Source organism: Eumetopias jubatus, unplaced genomic scaffold (assembly GCF_037043125.1).
Source record: "Eumetopias jubatus isolate StellerSeaLion01/CBP00866 unplaced genomic scaffold, mEumJub1_p1.0 scaffold_2, whole genome shotgun sequence".
Classification (NCBI taxonomy): Eukaryota; Metazoa; Chordata; class Mammalia; order Carnivora; family Otariidae; genus Eumetopias; species Eumetopias jubatus.
Genome location: NW_028274808.1, coordinates 141,144,266 through 141,170,901, shown reverse-complemented (window position 1 = coordinate 141,170,901; position 26,636 = coordinate 141,144,266). Strand labels below are relative to the sequence as shown.

The 26,636-nt window shown below is 41.4% G+C and overlaps 1 protein-coding gene across 2 annotated transcripts in view; it reads left to right on the top strand.

The window, feature by feature from the left end:
* The window catches only part of SEPTIN11 (septin 11), an 87,243-nt gene that overhangs the window by 40,279 nt on the left and 20,328 nt on the right, over positions 1–26,636 (top strand). For both annotated transcript variants that reach the window (XM_028100631.2, XM_088021142.1), the window contains exons 2-5: positions 3,253–3,367; positions 13,275–13,470; positions 20,241–20,427; positions 23,828–23,989. In XM_028100631.2, coding sequence (XP_027956432.1) covers positions 3,253–3,367; positions 13,275–13,470; positions 20,241–20,427; positions 23,828–23,989 — 660 coding nt within the window. The remainder of the gene's footprint in view (positions 1–3,252; positions 3,368–13,274; positions 13,471–20,240; positions 20,428–23,827; positions 23,990–26,636) is intronic.

Sequence of the window (26,636 nt, the reverse complement as noted above, 5' to 3'; positions counted from 1 at the left end):
CATTATTAAGGCTTTCCTGGAACATTGGAAATGGTCAATAAATGTTAGCCGTTATGATGGTCCTGGAATGCCAAATGGCCTGACCCATCTTCATCCAATCATCATTTTCCTTTCATTGGTAAGGGGTATGTTTACTGAAATTCTCTCTGAGATTTAATAATAAAGATAATGCTGGAGATTACATTTCAGCAGTATCTGGAAGGTTTGGATATGTAAACATTGACTATAAGGTCTTCCCAGATACAGGAAATAGTGTGAATAAACTCTGATGGGGAGAAATGTGGGGTTGTCTCAGGAATAGTAAGGAATTCAGGTTAGCTGCAGTGAAAGGTGTCCCGTGGGGAGAAGTGGGAGATTAGGTAGGAGATTAGGGATTGGCCCATGGAGGCCCTGAGATGGCAGTCCAAGGAGTTTGGATTGGGGGCCTTTGAATTCAGAGATCCCTTTTGCAGCAAAGTAGAGAGAGGAGGGATTAGAGGGAATGGGGTGGAGGTAAGGGGACCAGATAGAAGGTGGTTGAGTCCGTAGGAGTAAAGGGGAGGAGGCTATGGTCTTGATAACACTTTGGAATTTATGCAAGGGATGGTGGGGCATAACCTAAGTGCCATTAACAGAAATAGGGTTTGGGATGGAGAATATGATTTCAGTTTCATGAACATCAGTTTGAGGTACAGGTGGGATAGCCCAAGAGAATCATCCCTTTGATAGAGATTCAGAACTGGAACTCAGGCAAAAAGTTCAGTATTAGAGATAAAAAGCTGAGAGTCATTTCCAGATGTGTGATAGTGGTTAAGGACATGACAATATATGAAATTCCCTAAGACTGCACCCGTAGACTCAAAAGAGATCTTACACTTTTTGGAGGAGAGATAGCTAAGGCAAGAAGCAGTAAACATGGTCACCTAAAATTCTGGGGCGTAGGAATTCAGTTCAGCTGCTGTTGTGTGTGACTTAGAGCCGCTCTTTGCTTTTCCTACAGCACTTTCCAGTTTTTAAGCCTGCTCATGAACCGCAGGAGGAACTTCCTACTTCCCTTTTTCCAATCACATACTGATGGCCAATGACCCTCCAAGTTTCTTTAATACTGGGCAGAGAATTAGGCTCAAATTATGGAATTCTAAAATGGCTATATAAAATTTATATATTTCGTATTACAAAGTTAGAACACAGACTCTGAAGAAATAAATTTAAATTTAAAAAATTTCAAGACCGAACTGTTTTATAACCCTTCATTTTGTATGTGGTTTTCAGTGGGTATAAAAATACTCAGTGGGTGTGTGGGTGGTTTCTCGTGTTTTGGAAATGGTGAGAATATGAGATGCTGTGCATTGGGTTCTGGGATGAGAGCTATAATTACTAACTCTGATTCTTTCCCAGGATTGGCTCATGGGTGGATATCTATCTGAATCTAAAAACCCAACAATGCAGAATCCACAATAATAAACCACTCCCCCCGCCTCCCCCCCCCTCCGGAAATGAAAAGAATTGTTGTGGTGGGGAAGAGGGGGGAGCTTGGGATGATGGTTCTTCCCTGCCTTGCCTCCTTTCAGGCCGTTCACTGACTCTTCAGGTCAGAGATGCAGCTCAAATGAAGGCTGGTGTGGTGGCATCTCCCGGCCTGATGCACAACAGCCGCTGCACAGCTGTGGTGGAAAGAGTTCTAAATATAACCCAGACTCATTTCAAATCCTCCTCCCCCAAGTCTTGGAGGATGTGGTAAACACCCTAAAAATACCTGATGTCTGAACCTTTGAGGTATGGAAGAGGAAGGGGCAGGTGGTAGAATTAGGTCCATGTGGTGGTGTGAGGAGGCCTGGCCAGCTACCAGGCCTGCTGCCCGTGGGGGCCTCTGCCCGTGGGGGCCTGCCACCAAAGCTGCTTGGGGAGCTGTCGACCATGCCATCCCGTTCAAGGATAAGTGCCTACTCTTGAGTCTCATGTTCACTGTTGGCAGGTTTCAAGGAAACTATTCATAGACTAGGCATCTGCTCTCTGTCCCATTGACCTCAAACCTGCAGCTGCCACCATGGTATTCGGGCATTGTGCCGGTTTTTAGTTGTATTTCATGGAATTAGAATTCTAGAGCTGCAAGGACCTTAGCCATTATATTGTTCATAAAACATTCCTTTAAAATCATTGTATTTAGGGAGTCGTATTTCTCTGCCTAGATAGTGACCATAGTGATGTGAAAATGGAGTCTCAGTCCTTGATTATTAAAAGAAATCACTGTCATCATTATGTAACAAGTAGAAGAATAATGAAAACCAATCTTTTTAAAAATATCGATGAAATGATCCTGTGCAAAGCTTTTTCTTTTTTATTAAAAAAATAGGGTTTTGAGGCTCATTTTGTCTTTCAAACTTCAGTATTTTGAATATTAAAGATCACTGGCAACAGAACCAGAAAGAACACCAGGAGTCTTGTTTTCAAGGAGGCTTTCAATATCTAGTTTCTGGAATCCCAAACCATAACCATGATGTTGTAATTGAAGGACCATAGCTCACCTCTGTTTTCTTGGGAAGGAAAGTTTTCATAGATTACCTCCAATACATATGAGATGCATTCAAAGTCATGGAGGCAGTCAGCACCATTATAAAATAGCATGAATCATCCAAATTTTTAAGTGTATGATAACTACCTTACCCCAGTCTCCTTCAGTAAACTCTGAGAAGGTCCAGTGAGTGCAGAGCCTGTGTTGGGTGCTGCACAGGGGAAAGCAAAGATGCCCCAAAAAGCCTGTATAGCTGATGGTGGAGACAGGACCAATTCAAGAACTGAATAGTTTTAAATATGTTGCATTTATGGTGGTTACAGAATTTTTATAATTGTAACAAGTATGTATCTTCCATTCTGAGGGTCTCAGAGTTCCTTTCTGTATCTAAAAGAGTGTTACTTATTTTACACTCTGGATTGAAAGTAAATTGAAAATTTTTCTTGAATTCTGGAAGCCATCAACATGGTTGTTTTTTTTATGTCACTTGATGCATATCTGAAATAGCACCTCTAGAACCTCATATTTCCCTGGACCAGGACACTTGTAACCAGAAGTGAGATTCCTTGGGATAGAGTCTGCTTTGGGAGTCAGTGTGATTTTGTGGAAGAGCAACTGAAGGCAAGGAGGATGTGGGTTTAGAGGGAATCTTCTTTTTCCATGCAGTTAAGAAGAGAGGGAGGGAGAGGGTAATATCCACCTGTAGGTAACTCAGGTGGCATAGTTCATGAATTCTCAAACGTTTCCCTCTGAAATTCCAGAATGAAGAGCTTCGGAACTTGTCCCTTTCTGGACATGTTGGATTTGACAGTCTCCCGGACCAGCTGGTCAATAAGTCTACTTCTCAAGGATTCTGTTTCAACATCCTGTGTGTTGGTAAGTGACTCATCTCTTGCTGCTGAGCAAGGAGTCTGATCCTTAGGTGTTGGCAGGTGACTATCAGAGGCGCACATTTCAGGGAAATAGGGGAATGACATTTTTTTTTTTTTAAAGATTTTATTTATTTATTTGAGAGAGAGAGAGAATGAGAGATAGAAAGCATGAAGGGAAGAGGGTCAGAGGGAGAAGAAGACTCCCTGCTGAGCAGGAAGCCCGATGTGGGACTCGATCCCGGGACTCCAGGATCATGACCTGAGCCGAAGGCCGTCGCTTAACCAACTGAGCCACCCAGGCGCCCCGGGGAATGACATTTTTACTCATCTTTCTTTCATTAGTAAAGTAGGACAATAATATACACAGATATATGTCACATAGTTACACAGATTGAGGCTTGTATTTGGTAAATGTTTCATAAGCTTTGCGATGTTACTCAAATTGTTATTTTTATTTGTGTCACACATTCAAATGGTCAGTTCAGTATTGTTATTAAAACACTTATTTTAATTTTTGGTGGGGGGAGAGACTTAGATCCTAACTAGACTATAGGAAGTTGAACGAAGGAAGTGATATGAACATACATAGTAAGATCATTCAAAAGCATTTTGAGAATTTATGACTACAGTGCAATAGTAACCTCCATTGAAGTCTTTTCAAAGGTATACAACCTAATGTAAGTAAAACCTGAAATTACTCTAACTTCCTTAATAAACATAATGTTTACATTTTTGGTTTTTAGAGCAAAAGAATTTAAAATTCTGTTTTATATTTGAAATAAGTTTTCTGCCCGAATTATCAAGTTAAACTTTTGTCTTTAAATTGGAATCTAAAACTAACCTTAGTTTTTTTCCTGGTAGATAAATAGAAAAAACCCCCACGAGAATTGATTTATCTGCCTCCTCAGTATGTTTTATTCATATCTTGTAGATATTGTACATTAGTCTAGGCCTCTGGCCTTGGTATTTTTCTTCTCTCTAGCCATATTCTTTTTAAAGGAAAGGCAGAAAAGAAGGTGGGGGGGAAAAAGAGGAAAATAGAAGTATAAATCTGTTGGTTTGAAGCAGAGATGCCCCTGGCACAGATAATGGCCTTTCCTTCTTTGTCACTCCTGATGAATGGCCAGGCTGTACAGCAGTGAAATGGTTTGGGCTGCATTGTTTTGTTGCCATTGTCCTGTTGTCCTCCGGGTGTGTGTTTCGGAGACATCACTCTGAGCTAGACCAGAAGAAATTACATATATAGCCAAGTGGACCATCCTTCCCCTAAGCTTGGCAGAATGTACCAGACTTATTTCTCTTGTCCAGGTAAAATGAAGTGAATTTAAAAAAGGTAGGCATTGAATATAAGAACCACCATTTAAAAAATTTGTTAGTTATTAGGGGGAGGGCCAGATATTTTCTTTTTCAAAAAACCTGAGCATATTCAATGTAGCCCCTGTATTCGGTGTTCATTTGTAGAAAGCCACAACCGACTTGTACACTAGACCAGCTTGCACTCCGGCATTATGTCTGAAAGCGTTGGATTAGACAATAACTGGAGAGAAACATGACCGAAGAAGCCAGCTCTCATGCATTCCCCTTTCCCCTACATGAAGCTGTTTAAAATTCAGCAGGGGAGCTCCTGAATGGCAGCTCGTTCTACAGAGTGGCATAAATGAGTTGTCTTTTCTCTTAGGGTAAATGCTCATTGCAGAGCAGGGCAATTCTTCATTAGCGTAGCAATTTGTTGGCAATTTGTTGATTTTCTATTGAAGAGCGTGCTAAATTAGAGGCCAGTTACTATTCTGGCTTCTCTTCCCTGCCTCCCTCAGCCCTGTCTCTAAAATCAGCTTCAAGAATACATGTGGGAGTTATATCCCAGCGCCTGCAAGTAATGCCTTTCAGTGGGATTGGGTTTGCTGGAAGGACCTGGTTTGAGCCGGTGTGTGGTGTGCAGTGGGGTGTATTGGCTCATTGGCTGACTCTGTGTGTTCAATAGCACAATTATGATGCCAGTTGGAATTCATCACAAGCCACATCCACGCTGCCTGGATGGATTTGTAAAGCAGCTGCTATTCTGACTGTCCTGGGTAGGTGATAATGCCTTTGATTTTTAGATTTTTATTCTGGGCTCATTCTTAAACATGTTTAAAATTAGTTTTTTAATTTAAAATAATACATACTTGTTTTTTAAAAAATTATAAGCTCTCCCTGCCCCCTTTCCCCTCCTGCCCTCATTTCCATTCCACAGAGGTAGCACTGTGGAATCCTTCTAGAAATCTTCTACATTTTTCTGTACTTAAAAAATTATTTTTGGTGGCTTAAAACAACACTGGCTTATTATCTTATGGTTCTGTAGAAGTCCCATATGTGTCTTACCAGGCTAAAATTAAGGCATCCACAGGGCTGAGTTTCTTTCCAGAACCTCTGGGGGAACTCACATTTCCTTGCTGTTGCCAGCTTCTGGAGGCCACCTGCATCCTTGGCTTGTGGACCCTTTCCTCCATCTTCAAAGCCAGCAGTGTTGTGTTTCTCTGTGTTTTTGTATTAGGAAAATTTTCACAGAGAATTCCAGAAGTCCAGTTTAAACTCAAGAGGCCTCTGCAACTCCAAAGCACGCTAAAAAAATAATATATTGAATCATGTAATTAAGAACAGCTGGCTCTAGGGAATCACAGAGTGTTTTCAAGGCTGTGTCTCTGGTTCTTCATCCTGCTTGCTTCTGCTTGGCTTCATGTTCAGGCTTTTTCTTCAGGAGGCTAGTATGGCTTCCAGCAGTTGTCGGCTTAGCAACCCCCGAGGAAAGAACCCGCTGTTCTTGACAAGTCTCGCTGAACAGTCATAGGACGTCTCTGACCAGGCCTGAGTCATATGCTCACTCGGGGTGGGATATGGGGTTAGCTAACTACAAAACACAAATGGTGCCCTGCGAGAAAGAAGACATGATCAGAAAGGAGGTTGGGCACGGAAGAGACACACTGGACAGGCATAAACTGCTCTCACGATTATGGGAGCACTTTTATGTTTTGATTTTACACAAATGAGATCATGCTGTTCATATTCTTCTGCACCTTCCTTTTTCCTTTCTTTTCTTTTCTTTCTTTTTTTTTTTTTAACTCTACAGTAAGTCCTAGCTATTCCTCCATGCTGGTATATCTAGCTGACCAGATTCTCTTCCATGACTCTGGAGCCCTCTGGTTGGAGCCAGCATTAGCTCTTTGGGAGACGGGGGTCAGGGATGTCAGCATTAAGTATTAAGCATACTTGTCCACAGAGGGTAGAACACATCAAATCCCTTTGCCACAAATAATTTACAGCAAAATATCTGTATAAGAAAACAACTCTCACTGCCGATTAATGGTCCATCTGTTTATTTATTTTTTATTATTTAAATTTAATTAGCCAACATATAGTACATCATTAGTTTCAGATGTAGTGTTCAATAATTCATCAGTTGCATATAACACCCAGTGCTCATCATACCACGTGCCCTCCTTAATGCCCATCACCCAGTTACCTCATCCCCCCACCAACCCTCAGTTTGTTTTCTAGAGTTAAGAGTCTCTCTTGGTGTTTCTCCCTCTCTGATGACTTCCCATTCAGTTTTCCCTCCCTTCCCCTATGATCCTCTGTGCTGTTTCTTATATTCTACCTATGAGGGAAACCATATGATAATTGTCTTTCTCTCATTGACTTATTTTACTCAGCATAATACCCTCCACTTCCATCCATAATGGTCCATCTATTTTTAAAGTAAGAGTCTATGAAAAAGTATTCTAGTTGATCAAAATATTTTGACAGCCACTTAGAGGAGTAGGTGACATTTAATTTAAGCATATCCATGGTACTTTCTTTTCACATTGTCACTCTACTGTCCATTTGTATTTTTTTAACACCGTATGCACATGTGTGGTATTTATAGCATCATTATTTTCATGTGATAATTACGGGAGGGAATTGAGAATTAAAAAAAAAAAAAGTTACGATCCTAGTAAGGAAACTGATCATGTTTAACAAAAAAGCCTTGGAATTGTAATTTTATTTTGTGGCAAGAGCTGTTAGGTTGCAAAGAGGGGAAACAAACCAGGGCAGTAACTAATCCTGGCATGAGCTTAGTCTAGTTTTAGAGGCCATGAGTTAAATGTCTGGTATTAGAACCCATCTCTGTTGAATCCTGGAAAGAAATGTAATAAAGAGGAGAGTGGTGTTCACTTAACAGGGAAGGAAATTCTTGATGTTAAATTGGATGCCGGAACACCCAGGAGTTCATAGCCTCCCCCCCACCCCCCCGCTGCATCTTGCTTACAACATACTAAATCACCCCCAGAGCTGCACTTGTATTTAAACAAAGCCTTTTCTTTCTTATCCATGCTGTATTTCTCTAGGGAATCAAAATTATTTAGCCTTTCTTCACAATTTAAAATTTATGTACCTTATTCATTTTCCAAAATGGCATTAGCTCTATGAGAAGCTTCAACATTGATCCAGAAGTATGTAAGTTCTTTGTGTATATACAAAGATGGATAAAATACTGTAACATCCCTGCTTTTGAAGGGCAACCAGTTCAGTAGTAGGGTCAAAGTAAATTAATAATATGTCTTGAAAATAGAAATCTTTCTTATAATCCAACCATAGTTGTTTTGAGAGGATGACAGAAGAGGAGTAGAAACCATGCAAGTTTAAGATCTTTTTAGCCAAGACTATAGTATGAACATAAACTGTTTTATGTTCATTTTTACACTTAAATGTTTAATTTTACACTTAAATGTTCAATTTTACACTTAAATCTTTTTTTTTCTCAAGAATTTTATTAAGTTTTTTTTTTTTATTTGGGTATAGTTGACACAATGTCACATTAGTTTCAGGTATACATTTTTATTCCATTTTGCTTTTCCAGGAAAGGATTTGAAATGATTTACAGGGCGAAATGAATGAGTAAATGAATAAAGATAAAATTAACCCCAGAAAATAAAGAGAAGCCAGGAAAAGAGTCAGAACTCAAAGCTATCAAGTCAGTCTGTAGCAGTTCTATCAGGGATACATTTAACTCTCAGCCAGTGGTCAGAGCATGGAATGAATCCATTCAGCCAAAAAATACTCATTGAGCACATATTATGTGCCAAACATAAGTTAAACGTTTAACAATGACAGATTTATAGTATTTGTAAAGTAAAAACAAAACAGTTGCTCCAGATGAAACAGTTTCACCTAGAAAAATCTCCCCCTTGGATTTTCAGAAGAGATACGGTACATGTCTCTGCAGTTAGGTCTAGATTCCTAAGTATTCCCTAGATCAATGCAGTTAATCCATGCAATGCCAAGTGTAATATGCTGTTCTTTCAAGTCCCTCATGCAGGCTGGTGGTATTAGACGAAGCATGTTTCATCAAAGGTGATTCGATGAGGGGTTAAAACAACACAGCTTAGATACATAGCTCTCTGATTATCGGGCTTCATCCAAGAATAAAATTCTAGAATATTAAGAGGAGGCAGGCCGACCTTCATGCACAATTATTTGGATAATTGAACAAGTTGCCAGACTTGGCAATCAGTAAAAGGTGCTGAATCATGGATTGGGTCTTTGACCAATCTACAGTTACCGTCTTTTTTTTTTTTTTTTTTTAAAGATTTTACTTATTTATTTGACAGAGAGAGAATGAGCACAACCAGGGGGAGTGGCAGGCAGACGAAGAGACAGAAGCAGACTCCCCGAGGAGCAAGGAGCCCGATGTGGGGCTTGATCCCCAGGACCCCGGGATCATGACCTGAGCTGAAGGCAGACACTTAACTGACTGAGCCACCCCAGCGCCCCTACAGTTACCTTCTAATTAATAATACAACCCTTCTGGATCTTTTTTTCTTTTTCTTTTTTCTTTCTTCTTCTTCTCCTCCTCCCCCTCCCCCTCCTTCTCATGTCCAGCTTAGAGCCTGTGGTTTAAATAAGCCTGAGAATAGAATGGAAGACGTAGTACTGCTTTCCACTTTGATATGGGTGTCCTGTTCACCAGCCTCCGCAGGAGCAAGAGAAACAGAAGCCACAGATAGCTCTTTAAGAGTAAATCTCGACTGTAACAACGGAATGTTTAGACAGATGTATTTATAACAGAATAAACAACAAACTCTGAAAAATCTACCAAAATGGCAAATCTCAGTATAAATTATCACCATGATCATTTTTTGCCTTCAATTAACTTTTAATAAATGCCTGTTCTGTGCCAGATACTCCGCTAGGGAGTTCTGAAATGCTTCAAAGTCGGTGTTAGTCATTTATTTTCTCAAAATATTGTTATGGTTGTTGGGTTTGAATGCAAACCTGTGCCCAGTAAGCTTTCAGTTACTCAGTTAGAATGAAGACTTTTTGCTCTTTGGGTAGCTCAGAATTCTAGAAGATGCCCTGCTTTCTGAGGATAGAGAGAGGCCTCACAAACTGATGCACTCAGAACTCCCCTAGTTCTGTAATTCCTCTTATTCCAAAATCTGTCATTGCCTTCTCAAGTGCTGTTGGTGAATCACACTGCTGCAAGAGTAGCTGTGTCTAATTACGGCCCTTAAAAGCACAGAGCATAGAAATGGAAAGCAATGCACTCTGAAATTTAGAGGAACTGTGGTTTTTCCAACCCATTGATTAACCCCGTGCTGTAAGTAGTGCCTGGAATGCTAATTGTTCATAATTTCCACCTTAATGTAAATGACAATTAAAATTACCTTGCCTTAAAAACAAAAAACAAAACAAAAAAAGCACGCTATTCCTGATTCACATGTGCTTAACTAATTCTCAACCTAGAAAAATGAGATGGTAATTTCAGTCCTGTCTAGGTAACCTGGAATCCTTAACCATGTAAATTGAAGTCTTCATTGCTGTTCTTAGGGAAAGAGATGAAAGTTAAATGGGTCACTTTGTACTGAGAGAAACTTTAACCTTGTGCAGAGACCTTTATAAGGTAGTTCTGCTGTTGTTCTTTTGTCCATGTTCTGAAAATGGGTAAATCTGGAAAAGAACTTTGCTGCCCTTGAGAAAGGTACACATGTAGCAGATACTGAAAATGACTCCAGCGCCTTCAGTATTGAATTGCCTACCAGATTCTAAGTATTGAAGAGCGAGAGCTCTATTTGTTTCTCTATCCATTACGTAGTAACTTTGTTTTGCTCAAAGTTACTTTGTTAAGCCATGAATCTTGGGTATCAGCTATTGAGCTCTATTACATTAGGGGGCAGAGACTAGTTTAGAGATCTTTTATTGATGGGCTTTTTTTTTATTTAAGATTTTATTCATTTGAGAGAGAGAGGGAGCACAAGAGCGGGGGGGGCGGGCAGGGGGGCAGAGGGAGGGGCAAAGGGAGAGGGAGGAGGGAGAAGCCGACTCCCTGCTGAGCGGCGGGGGCGGGGGGGGGGGGGGGGGGAGTGGGGCGTCGATCCCAGGACCCCGGGATCAGCCCCTGAGCTGAAGGCAGATGCTTAACCATATGAGCAACCCAGATGGCCCTTGATGGGCTTTTTTGTAAGAATACTCAGGACAGTAAGGAAGACAGGAAACAGTCTCAACTGTTATACATCCAGACTTTGTGGAGATCTGGAATGACATTCAGGATATTACAGAAGTTCAGTCAGTGTCAGTTGTCTGTTTTTGTTCACCAGTTTGTCCCCAGCACCCATGCTTGTCACATAGGATGTACTTAAATATTATTAATGAATACATTTTGGATACTAAGCTCTACTGTATCTCTCTGCTCTCTTCCTCCTGTATTCCCAGCTAAATGTCAGTCAGCAACACACCTTCTATTTACTTACACCTTTTCTGCCTCAAGGCCTCTGCTTATTCACTTCCCTCTGTGTATCTTTTCTTTTCCATGCTATTGCTTTGTGTGTGGATTGTGTATCTCTCCAGTATGGAGCACTTTCTTAGAGCATAGTGACCAGGCTGCTATGGGTACCTTCGGTCGGGGGGCTAGCCCTCGTCGAGTTAGCTGTGGTCACTAGCAAGGTCACAGGGTATGGTCTCGCTCATAAGAGGAATGAAGTTATGGCACGCACTTAGAATATCATTCTGTAATAGTAAATTAGAGTCTGACTGGTGTTCAGTCCCATTCCAGGTCAGATTCCAAGCAATGGGAGAACACCGTATCAAGCTAGTTCATTGTTGTATTCCTAGAACTTGACACAGAGCTTGGCACATAGTAGGCACTGGAAAAAGTACTGGCTGAGTGCAGCCTGATGAAGGAGGACATTCTTTGAGCTTAGATGTATCGGGTACTGCCTAATGGGCAAGGTTAAAGAATAAGGCAAATGTACTTAAACAATTTTTATCCTGTAGGTGAATCATTATAGCCAGTGGTAAAACACATAAAGCTTCTAAGTAGAGAAAGGTCAAATCCAGAAAGGCTTCATCCTCCTTCACTTTCGAATTGTGTTTGAAAGAAATGAGTATTACAGAACCTCGAATTACTAAGTGGATTCTGTCATTACAGTGGGACAGTTGCTTTAAGGCTACAAATCCCAGAGCTTTTTCCCACAGAATTGTCACCATCCTAAAGGCTTCATAGCAACCCTTTAGAAGCGAAACCTCATGGGATTTGGATTTGTTGAAAGAGCTGCAACATGTTGGCATGTTTAAAGTGAACTGGAAGTGTAATTGGGAAATATTCCAGATTTGAAAAACAAAGGCATTCTTATGGATCATGTTTCTTGATTTCTGCGTCCCTCTTTCCACTCTCACACTCAGTTGCCACCACCACTGACAAGGGTAGGTTTTATTTTTAATTCAACATAAAAATTAGGATTAAGAGACAGTTTTGCTTGACACTATTTTGGAGGCCTAAAACTAACGTTCTTCTTGCTCCACACTTGGGGGTCCTCATTTGATTAGTGCAGTGGTCCCAGGTCCCTGTCACTCTTGTTTACACATGTTAGGGCTTCAGCAAACACCAATTTGAATTATCAATGTGAATTAACAAGGCCATTGTTGCAGGTTGCTTAACCTCATTTACTTTCATCGTCACAGATATCACCCTGAAACTGGAAAAACTAGTAAATGTTTTTCCATCTTGATTCCAGTTGAATAGGGAAGGAAAAATGGAAGTAATATGGAGGAGTCACAGAGATGCATAACTATAACTGGAAAATACCAGGCCGTCGGTTTTCTCTCTAATAGTAAAGTCAGGATGTTGTGTTGGTTGAGTGTAAGTGTTAGAACCACACAAACTTGGGTGAAAACCCTGGCTCTGTCACAGAACAGTGTGACTTTAGACAAGTTCCTTAAACTTAGCTAGGCCTTACTGCCCCTTCTGTGAAATGGAGGGGACAATAGTGCCTCTTTCATGGGGGATAGTAGTAGGTTTTAAATGTGATAATACATTGGAAGCCCTTGCTACAGGGCCTGGCACAAAGTAAGCCCTCAGTAACTTTAGCTGGGTTTGTTACGATTGCTGTTATTGTCAAGAGTGTTGTTTTGAAAATGTAATTTTTTTCAACAACATTAGATGGTGTCAGATAATTTGGTCACATCGGATAATATAAATGGGATTAGTGTTTTTTCTCCTGGTAACAGAAACAAACAATATAGTATTTTTTAAAGTAATGCAATTCTACACACCAATATTTAGGAGAGGAAGAGATACAGTTTATGTCTTTGAAATGTACAAGCTGCCACAGGCAAGCTTACAGGTTCTTCTTCTCTATCCAGAGGTTAAGAAGAGCATCTTGATCTGTAAGTGCAGGATCTTTTATGCTAAATGGTTTCTGGAATTCATTAAGGCCTATCTAGGGAGGGATTTGATAGATCACACATGTAAAGAACTATCTTTTTGTAGTGGGATTTCTGGTGATACTTCTATAAAAATTTTACAAATATGAGTATGAGAAATTCCTGATGAACTGAACTGGTGTCTGAGAGGCATTGACACATTCTCTCATGTCTCCCTTGTGCTTATGTAGGTGAGACGGGCATTGGCAAATCCACGTTAATGGACACTTTATTCAACACCAAATTTGAAAGTGACCCAGCTACTCACAATGAACCAGGTGTCCGGTTAAAAGCCAGAAGTTACGAGCTTCAGGAAAGTAACGTACGGCTGAAGTTAACCATTGTTGACACCGTGGGATTTGGAGACCAGATAAATAAAGATGACAGGTACGTCTTGGGATTTCATGGGGATATAAATGGATCAGGAGATGGCAGGACCTGTTCTGGGTAAATTCAAAGGCTAAATGTTCACTAGTTATGGGGCTGGTCTTCTGTTGCCTAAAAGAACAGACATCCTTGTTCTCTGAGAAATTTTCTTAGAATGTTCTTCCCTGAGGTCAGAACCAGACAACACAGTTGATTCCAGCTAGTGTAAGGAAAAAAGGGATTTCTTAGAAGGAATGTTAGCTTATGGCGTTTTTCCAGGAGGGTCATGGAACCAGACATGGGGGCTTTCCCAACAGGAAAAGCAATCTAGAGAAACACCCCAATATTCTACAGGACAATTGGCAGAAGCCCCTGCCACCAGTCATCTTATATAATTTGGTACCCATGACGCTGGGGGGAGGTCTCGAGAACCTCCACCAGGTCTGTCCCGGATAACCACATGCCTTTACCATCACTTGCAAGGAGAACAGGTGTGGCCTGTGTGTGGCCTCAGCTGTGTGGTGCTCACTCCCTGCTTCCAGGTTTGTATAGCTGCGTCTGCTTGGTAGAAACTAAACCACATCTAGAACACGAGCTGTAAGAATCTGGGAAATGTGGTTTTTGTTTTTGTTTTTTGCAACTCTGCAAAATAAGAAGGCATTAAAAAGTAGAGGAATTTGGAATGAGCATCTGCCATGCTCTCTTAGTCCCTGAGGCAGATTGGGATATTTGACTTAATCCCCAAATTCTTGCAGATTTCAGTGAAAACTGAGAGTTGATGAGAAATCATCTGTAAGAAGCCACAGCCCAGGATTTAGGAGACCTGGGTTATAGCCTGGATTCTGCCAATGAGAAGCTATGGGACCGTGGCAATTTATTTCACTTTAAGGGAATGTCACTAGATGTGTGATACTGTGTACGGTCCTATTCTTAGGCAGAGGCCTAAGGAAGGACACTGAAAGGCAAGGCCTGGAAGAGGGTGTGGTAATAAGGGGATTATCCTATATTTTGAAGTCTTTGGTCAAAGTGGTATTAACTCCTAAAACCTCAAAGTGAAGAAAGCATTTTTATGGAAGATCTGTTGGAAAAATCTTGATTTCCAGCTGAAACTGGATCTTGCTGTTGATGTCAGTGCTTGGGGTGAGGCACTGTGAGTCCTTCTGTGAAGTATCTGGGTCTTCCTCTAGGCTGCTAGAGGGCTGGGCAGCATGCTGGGTGCAGAATTGCCAAATTGAGTCTGAATGATTGTGGTTTCAGTCAAGCCTAATGAGGAATTTAGGTCGACTGGATTAAACTTTCCCTCTCTATCCAGTGGGGTTTGTTAAGCTATGAAGTAATTTATACAATAAACTATATATGTGGAAGAAAGGACATGTCTAACCTGCTTAAGAAATAAGTTATTTTCTAAGAATTGTGTTCCAATAGTTTGTATGTAGATAGAGGCTACTACCTGTAAGTCAGTCTTATGTATTCATTCATTAAAACGTGTTCAAATAAACTTGAAGATATAATTATAAAATAATACAGTTAGGTTTTAGGATTTTTATAAAACGTGTACTCAATTTATAAAGCCAGGTAAGTTTGGCTCTTCTCTCTCAGTTGCTGTATGCCTTTATTCGAGGGAAGCTGTTAATCTTAAAACTTCCTGGTGTTCAACCGATATGTTAACCTCAGTCCCCAAATATGTTCACACTCCTTTTCGAGATCATCCATCCTATTCATCATTCTTAACATCAAATATCTTATGACTATTTTAAATATTGTATTCATTTTCTTTTTTTTTTTTAGATTTTATTTATTTATTTGAGAGAGAGAGTGAGAGAGAACATGAGAGGGGAGAGGGTCAGAGGGAGAAGCAGACTCCCTGCTGAGCAGGGAGCCCTATGTGGGACTCGATCCCGGGACTCCGGGATCATGACCTGAGCTGAAGGCAGTCGCTTAACCACTGAGCCACCCAGGCACCCTATTGTATTCATTTTCAAAGGAAGTTAGAGAAAGTTAAAATTGTTGCAGGTCCAAAGATGATTCTAGAAGGGGGCTTCCAGAGACATTTTTGTGCAGTGACAACATAATGGGAATAAAACCCCAAGTCAGTAAGATATGTTTGCTTAGGGCTCAGAAATTTTATTAGTACCAGAGTTTGTTTCTTTTTAAAAAAATTTTCCTCAAACTGTGTATATTATATGCATATGTTTATCAAGAGGAACTTGAACTATTTTTATCTAGAATGTGTATTGCCTAGAGATATTTTAACTACCCTGATATATATGAGCAACATAGTAATTAGGAAGAAATATTTAATTCATTCTCTAGCTGAGCACTGAGCTCCATTTTATCTATAGAGCAATTTAAATGCTCTTCAATAAACATTGTCCTGTAATAACAGGAGCACTTGTTAGATGTAGTGAGAAGGATTTTATTTCGCATCTGGTCAAAATGAACTATCTGTACATTGTGTGGGGTGGGGGACAGCTAAGCTCAGACCCTGCAGCTGAGCTATTGCTCTTAATTTATGACCTCAATGCCAAGGAATGATGGAGAGGCTACTGCCTGAAGGCTGTTTGTAATACCAAGTGAAATAGATGTCATGCTTGTGCACTCCCTGATTGGAAGGCAGTAACTGGACCTTTTCAGGATCCCTTCCTGCAGGAATGAGAACCATCTTCCAGCATCTTTCTGCTAAGACTCCATGTGCTCTTCCCGCTCAGAGTCATTGCCTCAGTGGCTGCACTGAATTGCCTCTCCCCAAGTGGGGATTTTCCTTCGGCCTGCTGGTTTTCACTGGCCAGCGCTGAACAGCAAGTGGCTACTACTATACCAATTCTCATATTTGCAGCTGGAGGCCTCTTTAAGAAATTATCTGACTCATTTGGGTCAAATAATAGTTTCCAAGGAGATTTAGAAGAGAGGAAGTGTGATATTAACCTAACCTAGATACCAAATATTTTTTTCTTCTGAAATTTCTTGACAGCTGTTGCATAACCTCTTTAAATGGCATTTAGAACTCTGTCCCCTAGAAGGCATTGTTGACACTGTTGACTCTAAACCCGAATGACTATTGTTTAAAAAAAATTTTTTTTTTCGGACAGTCTGCTTCCATAAAAGAATTGGAAGTGAGATATGCATTTTTGCATTGATATGTAACCATATGGGAAGCAATGTGCTGTTTCTCTAAACCCATGATTATTTTTACTACTTTGGGGATGAGGCAAGCTTTTCTGCCATGAATGCAGGACTTCAAGAATGTCCTGGCTTGTTTATGTAGGCTGCAGTCATGTCAGCATTCCTGCATGAGTATCTGCCTGAGACCGAGCTAGCTAGAAGGAGGCAGGAAGAGAGATCTGGTAAGGTTTCCTGTTAGGTTTAATAGCAGGATTAACTCTTCATGGTTTAAGGGCTTCTTTGTTTTGCTGTCTGTATTCTTCAGTGAGGAAGGGGAGGGGTCTGGAGAAGAAGGTAAACCAAGTTTTGTCATAGAACTGGAAATAGAATAATTCATTTGCCCCACATTTGGGAAATGGGAGATAGAATGTCAATGGCATGTCACTAACTGTAATGATAACCCTGAAAAGCATGAATAATTGAAATCTTCAAACTCACCACATCTTTGTATCAGAGTTATAAAATGGTTTTGAAGTAGACCATTTGGTCTTTCTGTTTGCCGCACTTTCTGATGGAGGTAGTTGAGAGATAAGGAAAACTAACTTTAACAGCAAGGTAGAGAAAAATAGATGGTAGGTATCTGGCCGTATGTAAAATGGAGAGTCGGTCCCTGAACAATGGTGTTGGTTCTTTTGCAAGAATGATCAGTGGGTAGCTTGGGTGGATAGAAAACATTGTATAAAATATCTTTTCCCATCAGTTTCAGGGTCAGCCTCTGTATTTTATTGTGGACTCTGTGGCTGGAGGTATATGAAAAAAATGAGTTGTGGGTAAAAAGGACTATTCCCATGCCTTAAAAGGAGACAATGTAAGGACTAGATTTGATTTGCCCTCCACTTTCCTCTGCTTGGTATGACTATAATCCAGAGAAGTTGGAATTGGCTAAACAGAAAATAAATGGATGTCCTTTCTCTAAGAATGGAAACTAGCAAAAGGCAAAATTGGGATTACACTTCCTTCTCTTTATGACTGTGAATGTAGATAAGAAGTGGAAAGGAGTAGGAGAAGAGGGGCAGATCATTTGTTTAAAGGATTAAGAAGGGGAATACAAAATTACTGGCTGACTGAAACACAGGGAATACTGATTTTGGTAAATAGTTCTCCTGAAATACATTTCTTTGTAATTTGTTATAACAATTAGAAGTTAAAATTGATGGAATTTCATGCTTGATTGTGTGTGTTGTGGCGGAGTAGAAGGGGAGGTCCCCGGGTGGTGTGCATGGGGGTGCCATTCACCAAGCGAAGGAATACAGGGAAGTGTGGGTTTGGGGGCAGGATGAAGAGTCCCGTCGTGGACACATTTAGTTAGAAGAGCCAATGGAGATACCGCGTAAGCAGTTGGATGAATGGTGCTGAAACTTGAGTGAAAGATCTGGGCTCCGAGCAGAGATTTATGAATTATCATCACTTAGATGGTGAGTAAAACACAGGAGTAAATGTGATTTTTCAGGGAGATCACATAAAGGGCAAAGAAGGGGATTGGAAGATTAGCCAGAACTCCCTGACAGGGGAAGGCAGACGGAGACCCACGATGTAAGAGGAGAACGAAAGGTTTCTTGGGACATATTGAATCCAGGGCAGAAAGCATTCCTCCCTGGAAAAGGAGAGGTGTTATGCTTCCCATAATCTTGGAGGTTCAGAATCAACACCAGAGGCAAGAGGGAAATTAGTAGAAAGCAGAAACATACTTGGAGCCTGCTGGGGAGGCGGTGCTGAGAGGCTAAAAATCAGGAACTGGTGAGGCAGGAAGGAGCAATTGCTTGTGAGCTGCTTTTCCTTTCCTTTCTGAAGAGGGTGTTGGAGAAAGACCCTGGTTCCCCAAACACTTGCCTCAGTGTCCAGAGACGGAAAGATGAGGCCTTGGGCTGGCACAGGTGGACCTCGGTGGAATGCAGGGCATGAGCTCAGCAGCAGAATGGTTACCATGAGCCAGGTGAGGGTAGGGTTCCTTTTTCCCCCCTTCTCTTTCTAAAAAGTCAGGCTTGCTTTTCCCCTGTTTGTTGTTTATTATTTTTTATTATATTACTATGAAATAGTTATATCTTACTCTTCTGTGCTAGTCCTTTATACATATTAGCTTATTTGTCGCAGTAGCTCTCTGATATAGGTACTTTTTTTGTCCTTGATTTACCTATGAGGAAACTGAAACACAGAGATGTTTAGTAACTTGCTCAAAGTCACATAGGTAGTAAATTTTTGGAGTTGGAGTTGGTTTGGCTTGAATCCATGCTTCTAATCACTATCCTATGATAATATTATTAATATTGTTATGTAATACCTACCTGTGTTTTAAAGTGCAAAACATAGAAGAAACTTATCACTTGCTCATTCTTTCTATTAGAATTTATTGGGATTTCTGTTGTCATATTTAGAACTTTATTATTACAGAGGCATATCCTGCTTTTTCTTTAAACCACTAGAGATTTTGTCTGCTCAAATTGATTCAGTGGATTGTGATGAATCACCAAGGAAAAATATCAAAAAACTTTTTTTCTGAGTGCTTTCAGTTTTTGGTTATAAATGTATTTTTTGTTTTGCTTGTTTGCTTGCTCTCTCAGGGTATCTGCTGTCATCCACATTATCAAAGATTTGTAGTTCCCTTTTAAGGATTTCAGTTTTAACATATGAGTTAGGGGAGCCGAGTGTTGAAAGGTTTTTATTTTTCTTAAAGCTTAAGACATTCCTCAGCAAGATAGTTAAGTTTGGAGAGAATTAACCCATTGTGTTCCTAGTAGACCAATCTCATTGCGGCTAACACTGACTTCTGAGCAGTCCCCTGGAGACCTGAAAGTTTATAGCTTTTCCACAGTGACCTACCTAATGTACTGCTGAGTCCCTGGAGAACATCTGGTTTATTGAATGCATATTCCCAATATACTATTAATGATTATGGTCAGTTAATAGAATCATACGTAATTATTCAAAACAGATTTTAATTATGATTTGCTGAGAAGGGTTACAGCGTTTATCTTCCAATCATAAAATTTCAGAGTTGGAAGTAATCTTGAAGCTCCTAATCACCCAGGCCCCTCGGTTTATAGATGAAGCTCTGGAGGGAGCACGGAAGAGCTCCCACTAGGTGATACCATGGCCTAAAATTGAAAACCACTTTCCTTTTGTGCACCAAAGTCAATCAGTTGGCAGAGGCTGTCAGAATCACTTTATTAAGACAGATTCTGAGACTCCGTTTTGGCCCAGCAGGAAAGAATGCCACAATTTCTTAGCAGTGTCTTCCATGGGAAGTGACAGCATGGTTCACATATTTATAATCTCTGTTTTAAAGGATGAATGTTAGCCAGGAGAATACTAGGAAGAAGTCTGTTCTGGGTACGGGGGGGTGGCTAGCGTGAACAAAGGCACGGAGGCAGATGAAAGCTTCGTGTGTGTGACTGGGACAGACGCGGCGAGCCAGGGAGGGAGTGGGAGAGAGGAGCTTGAGAGATGTTCAGGCTCCAGAGGATGGAAGGCCCGGGATGCGCAGGTAAGGCTTTGGGGCTTTAGCTCTTAAGCAAAGGAGCCATTGGAGACTTTACAGAAGGATTGTCCTGCACTGAACTGCATGAGAGATTTATGGCTAGAAACATGCTCATTTGAAGGTGTGTTTTACAAAACATTCTTTTGCATTCTAGCTATAAGCCAATAGTGGAATATATTGATGCCCAGTTTGAGGCCTACCTGCAAGAGGAATTGAAGATCAAACGTTCTCTCTTCAACTACCACGACACCAGGATCCACGCATGCCTCTACTTCATTGCCCCCACCGGCCACTCCCTGAAGTCTCTGGATCTAGTCACCATGAAAAAGCTGGACAGCAAGGTACCCACTACCACGCTGGCCACTGTCCCCTCCTTTTAGATCACCTTTATCTGAAGGCCCTGATTTTTCTCCTTTTAATGTCATTCGGTTGTATTGTTTTGTTTTACAAGACTGTTTTCCAAGCAGTCTTAGGTTCACAGCAGGGTTAAGAGGAAGGTACAGAGATTCCCGTATACCCCTGCCCCCACATCAACACCCCCACCCGATGGGCACGTTGTCACAACGGTGCACCTACGTTGACACATCAGCCCCCCAAAGTCCATGTTTATATTAGGGTTCCCTCTTGGTGGTGTACATTCTGTGGGCTGGGACACGTCTGTAAAGACCTGTATTCCTCATTATAGTATACAGAGTACTTTTCCTGCCCCAAAATTCCTCTGTGCTCTTGCCTAGTCATCCCTCCCCACTTCCTCCAACCCCGTCATTGTCTTTTCTGCTTTACAGAACAATAGGGTTTAGCAATGTGAGAAAAATGCTTCAAAACCTCTGGATGTTAGGCTAAACAAAATAAAACAAACAAACAAATAAAACCATGGAGCTCTTTACCAGGTATTTTTAGTTCTTAAATTAACACCAGTGGGTGCTCTGATGAGGAATTAAATAGTGGAGGCACCTAAAAGGTCATAGGAAGGGTTAAATTTAGGGAGATTGAAATACGAAGTCGCAATTTGTTTATTTTCTTAAAAGCTTTCTTTAAATTTCTTCGTTAAAAGTTTTTAAAAATTTGGCTTTAATATGAAGTTTTGAGTGGGAAAAAAAGTGTTAATTTTTTTTTTTTTTTTTAACTTCGGTGATAAGGGCAGTCCGGTTCCTTAGATTTAAAACAGAACTGTACCCGTGTGTTTTTACAAAGTAGTTTCCGTTTGACACCTGAGCTTTTCACATTAATAACCTCTCCCTTTCACAACATTTGAAGGAAAGTCCTGATAAGTTTGATAACATTTAGTGACCTACTTTACAATTAATTTGATTTTTTCATTTTGAAATAAATGGAAGACGGTACATTCTGAAAACAAAGAAGCAAATAACAGTGGGAACGACCCCTCAAAAGAAGCTGTGGTGTTTTCTCTCCTAATCTTCTTTTTGAGTTCCACGAGGAGTCTTACCGTCTCTAGAGGGTTTTGTTGGGTGTTATTTTTTTGTCTAAACAACACTGTTGGAAAGATGCTCTCTCTCCAGAGGAACATGACAGAGAACACTCAGAAGACCAGCCTGTCTCCACGGCCTCTCTCTGAACTTGCGGCCAAAGTGCCGGCTGTGGCTGACTCAGAGCCAGGCTCCCGGGCTTCCAGCGCGTGCAGATGCCTGGGTTTACAGAAACATGGTCTGATGGCCTGAGTGGATTACTGCAGCTGTAGTGCTCTCCCGAGAACACACGGAAACCCTTCTCCATCACATTTGTTTCAGCTGCATTTAGCCACAGATGGCGGAGGGATCTGGGCCACGAGGCAGGCTCCCTGTGCTGTCCTGTCCTGGCCACGGGGCTGGGGGACAGGCAGGGACGGAGGGGGGCTCCTGACTGAGGCCACGTCGGTGGGCCAAGCCAGGCTAATATTCAACAACAGGGTTATGCTTAGTAGAGTTGAGTTAAAAAGGGAAAAGAACGAAAATACAGCAAAGCAAATACAGCTGGAAACAAACTAACAAAAAAGTCCCCAGAAAGCAGGTTAAACTGCCTTCAAAGAATCACTATTGCTGTAGAGCTGGGCATGCTGGAGATCATCTGAAAATGGTATTTGCAAAAAGGTTTGTCGATACAAGCAAAGTGAAGAGTTTAGGCTCTTAACTATATAAGTCACAAATACATGATAATTTCAGAAAAGACTTTCAAGCACCTGCTACCAAGGAAGATTTTTTTTTTTAAGTTTATTTATTTGTCAGAGAGAGAGAGAGAGAGAGAGAGAACACAAGGAGGGGGAGCTGGAGAGGGAGAAGCAGGCACCCTGCTGAGCAAGGAGTCCAATGCGGGACTCGATCCCAGAACCCTGGGATCATGACCTGAGCTGAAGGCAGACGCTTAACTGACAGAGCCACCCAGGCCCCCCAAGGAAGAAGATTTTAAATCTAAATTGCTTGGTTCATCTATCTACTCTGATCAGACTGGCCCAAGAAACTGTGAAGCTCTGCCATTTTGTCTGTGTAACATTGAATGCCAAGTGTGTACAAAAGATAGCCCATAAGAACAACAGGCAGGTGTTTTGTTCCTTGGGTCCTGACCCACACATTTCCTCACCACCAGTATGTTTCTCGGTCTGTGACTTGCTGGATGAGACCAGGCACGATGAGGGTAGGAGTGGGTGGAGAAATAGGGGAAGAATAGGTTTTTTATCCACATGTCTTCTCATTGTGATGTATCAGGGATTTTGATTTGGCTCTTGGAATAAAAGGGGAAGCAAAGGAAGTAAAACATGACCACGAAAACCTCCTTAAAGACTCCCTCATTCTCTTGTTAGGACAGCTTTCTTACCAAGTCCATCCCTCTTTCCCCTGAGCTGGGTGGAGAGCACGGCCCCAGGTATCGGATGTCCGTAGTGTCTTACTGAAAGCTCTGTACCTACCACGGAGCAGAGGACAGTTAATCTTAAAAAAAGGAATTTAAAAAAAATGTGCTGTGTGGACAGTGCTGGGGAAAGTTGGAAGAATGACTGATGTTGGGGTTTGGGGCTTGTGCTTGAGGGTGTCCCTAGCTTTCACGCTGGGCTTTCTGCCACGGTTGTCAAACTCGGCCTTCTTCCTGGTCTTTGTAGCCTGTGCCCCGAAAGTGAGCCTTGTCTTTGGCACCAGGTCTCATTCTGGTATGAAGAAGTAATGTGATAGAAACCAGTGTTTCAAGAGAATTAGTTGGTATCATTTTGAAAACTTTAAAAGTAGGCGAAACTGTTTTTGTTTCAGTGAATACATAGATTCTCCACTCCTAGCAGTCATTAGAAAAAAAAGAGGGTGTTATCCTGGGAGAGTTGGATATGCCACTGTTCTGACTAACACAGTCTTGGCTATTACACTGTTAGGAACATGCAAAAATCAAGCTCCTAAAGTAGCTGGGAGGGGTCTAAAAGGAGTGGTTGGTTATTGAAAGAATAGGCTTTGTTATCGCCATTTGTCATAGAGTAACACTTCCTTTTACTCTGTAAAAAAAAAAAAAAAAATGAGGTAGCACAGAAGAGGAAATTACAAGTATGGTTTCAGTGCCGGATGGGAGGAAGTAAAAGTGTTCACAGATGGAGCTAAAAGATTATCCCATATCTTCTTAATTTTGCATCTGGGCAGAAAGTCTGATTTTCAATATCATCTCTGTTTTTTAAGTGAAGGTTAACAATTTTTGTTGTTTATTATGTTTCATTCATTTGTCTTGTTTTTCTTACATTGGAATTGTGTAAAAATAGATGTGTTTGTTTTATAGGTGAACATCATTCCAATAATTGCAAAAGCTGACACCATTGCCAAAAATGAACTGCACAAATTCAAGAGTAAGATCATGAGTGAACTGGTCAGCAATGGAGTCCAGATATATCAGTTCCCCACAGATGAAGAAACGGTGGCGGAGATTAATGCAACAATGAGCGTAAGTCCTCAAGTTAGGAAGAACCTACCAGTAATTTTCCTGAAAGCTTTTCCTGGTAGCAGCATTGTAGAGTGACTAGAACCCTGGACCGGGAATCTGATTCTTCACTGTGGTCCAGCCCTGTCACTATGGCGAGGCATTTAAACACCCTGCTCCTCAGTGTCTCTATCTGTCAAATGGGAAAGTTAGGCAAGCTAATCTCCAGTTTCCTTGCCACTCCAACAGGTAAGATTTCTACAGCCAATCTCGTGGGAAGGGAATGCCTGCCCGGCACCATGTCATACAAAGCGGCTTACAGGAAATAGATCTCTGCTTGTTTCTGGCATTGTTGGCGGAAATATGTCCACCTGCCTCATTTTGGCTTCTGTGATGGGTTCCTGCCTTTCCCTCCTTTCTGCTTCTCCTACCCTTTCCTGAACCCTTGAGTTAACTGGCAGTCGAGGTATAATTTCTTCACCTCACAGGCAGGATGGTCAGAAGAGAAAGGACTAAAGCTTCAGCAATTCTTAGGTGCACCTGCGATATGATGTCTTGTGGTGAGCCTCCATGCTGCCCGCTGACACCTGAATCTTTCCCACTGCCTCTTTTGTATCTCACAGCCATAGCTCCTCTCTTGGCCACAATTACTATACATTTTTTTTTCACTTAGGAATGCATAACTTTTGTAAAAGTAGCATTCTTTGCACATAGTAGATGCCCAATGATGGTTTTTGGAATTCTTAAAATTGTAGGTTAGCTTCAGTGAAATGCACTTAGAAGCTATTAAATAAGTTGCCTTTCCCTGGATACATGCTAAAAAATGATCCAAAAGTATGCTATTGGCAGCAGAAGTCAGTCTAAGTTGTGGTAGGTTGAGCTATGTTCTACTTCCCTTAGATCTGGTCATGAAAAGTGTCTAATGAAGTCATTAAATGCACCAAAGGCACTGTTTTTTAATTAACAGCTTTATTGAGATATAATTGATATACTGTACAATTTACCCATTTAAAGCATGTAATTCAGTGGTTTTTAGTATATTCACAGGGTTGTACAACCATTGCTACCATCAATTTTAGAACCTTTTCGTCACCCCAAAAAGAAATTGTGTACCTTTTAGCAGTCAACCCTCTAACCATTCCAGCCCTAGGCAGCCACCACTCGACTTTCTTATCTCTATAGATTTGCCTATGCTAGGCATTTCATATGAAGGGGACTCCTACTGAAGCTCATCTGGAGACTTAAATGACTTAGTCAAAGCCAGCTAATAGCAGCACTGAGATTTCAACCCTGGTCCCACATCTGTGTTGTTTGCCATCATAATTTAGGAGAACAGGGTTATAACACAAAAATTGTTTCTTCAGTTCAACATATGGACTTTTCTATGTAGCGCTGTTTCTTCCTTAAGTTATTCCTGATATGCCTAGGACTTTGGAGGCCAGTGCAGCTCCTCCCCTCTCTGGGACTGTTGTATGAATTTAAAATTTAGGAGCTCATTAAAGCAAAGATAGCCCAGCTCCACTTTGTCCTAGTCTGGTCACACTCTGAGTTGTATGACCCACTGTGGCTGCCATGCTCCTGTGGTCAGGATAGTAAAAGCTCTGGAACTTCTGGAAACTGGAGAGCAGGCTCTTCCTGAGGAGATGGCCTGAGGGGGTGTGAAAGGAAGGTTGTCATAGGGGAGAGTGACTGCTCTTATTCAAAAGACAGAGCTGAAACCAACAGTGAATGGCAGTGAGGGGTTTGGCCATCAGGACCACCGCAGCGTAGCAAACACCCCGTGGAAGGAGCGTGTTCCCACTGCTGGGGGGTGGACCACAGATTCTGAATCAAAGTGCTTAGAACAGCTGTGGCAGAAGGAGTTCCTAAGCAGGATCGAAACAGGTAGCATGTGAGGTCTCCTCCACATCTAGAACTCTCTGGTTGTGGGTACCGAGAGCTCTCTTAATAATCATAGCACCTGACGTTTCTGACATCTGTGGAGCATTTACTGTGCACCAGCTGCTGCGCGAGGCTTTATTTACATTTAGTGCCCACACCAATCCCGTGGGTAGGTACTCAGGTGAGAGGAGACCGCAGCCCACCCCTCACATGGCACAGCTGTCAGCGGGGCCGGTGGGAGTGACGCCCGTGGAGCAGCGAGCTCGTGTTACGGCGTTGTCAGGAGCTCGGGCAGGGCAGCACTGGTTTATTCTGCTGCAGAGCCATGATTTGGGATGTCAGTGTAGGATTTGAGAAATAACGTGAATGAATATCATCTAATTTTCTCTTTATCTCCCTCCCCATCCTCTTAAATCATTTTGGATGGTCATGCAACTAAATTCGTGTTAAATTTCTTGGAAAGAAAATAGCTGTGAATCTTGGCTCTTTCTCTCTTTATCTGATTAATCGAGCTGGTTGTCCCAAATTAATCTTGTTCTTCAACAAGAAATTGTTTTTTAGGCTCTCCATTGCAAGCAATTCCTAGTGATGAAATCCCACGTGATAGGTGGAAAACAGATTTCTTTGGCAGTTGCTTTTGTCCCTCAGGGTGAGCAGAGAAAACGGTTTTCTTGGGTCATTACACCAAAATGTTGGCCGGAAGGGTCCTGGTGCTCCTCAACTTCAGGGAACATGTTACAGTTCCAGAATCAGAGTCTGAGAAAGAGAATGTGTTTCCTTCCTTTCTCCA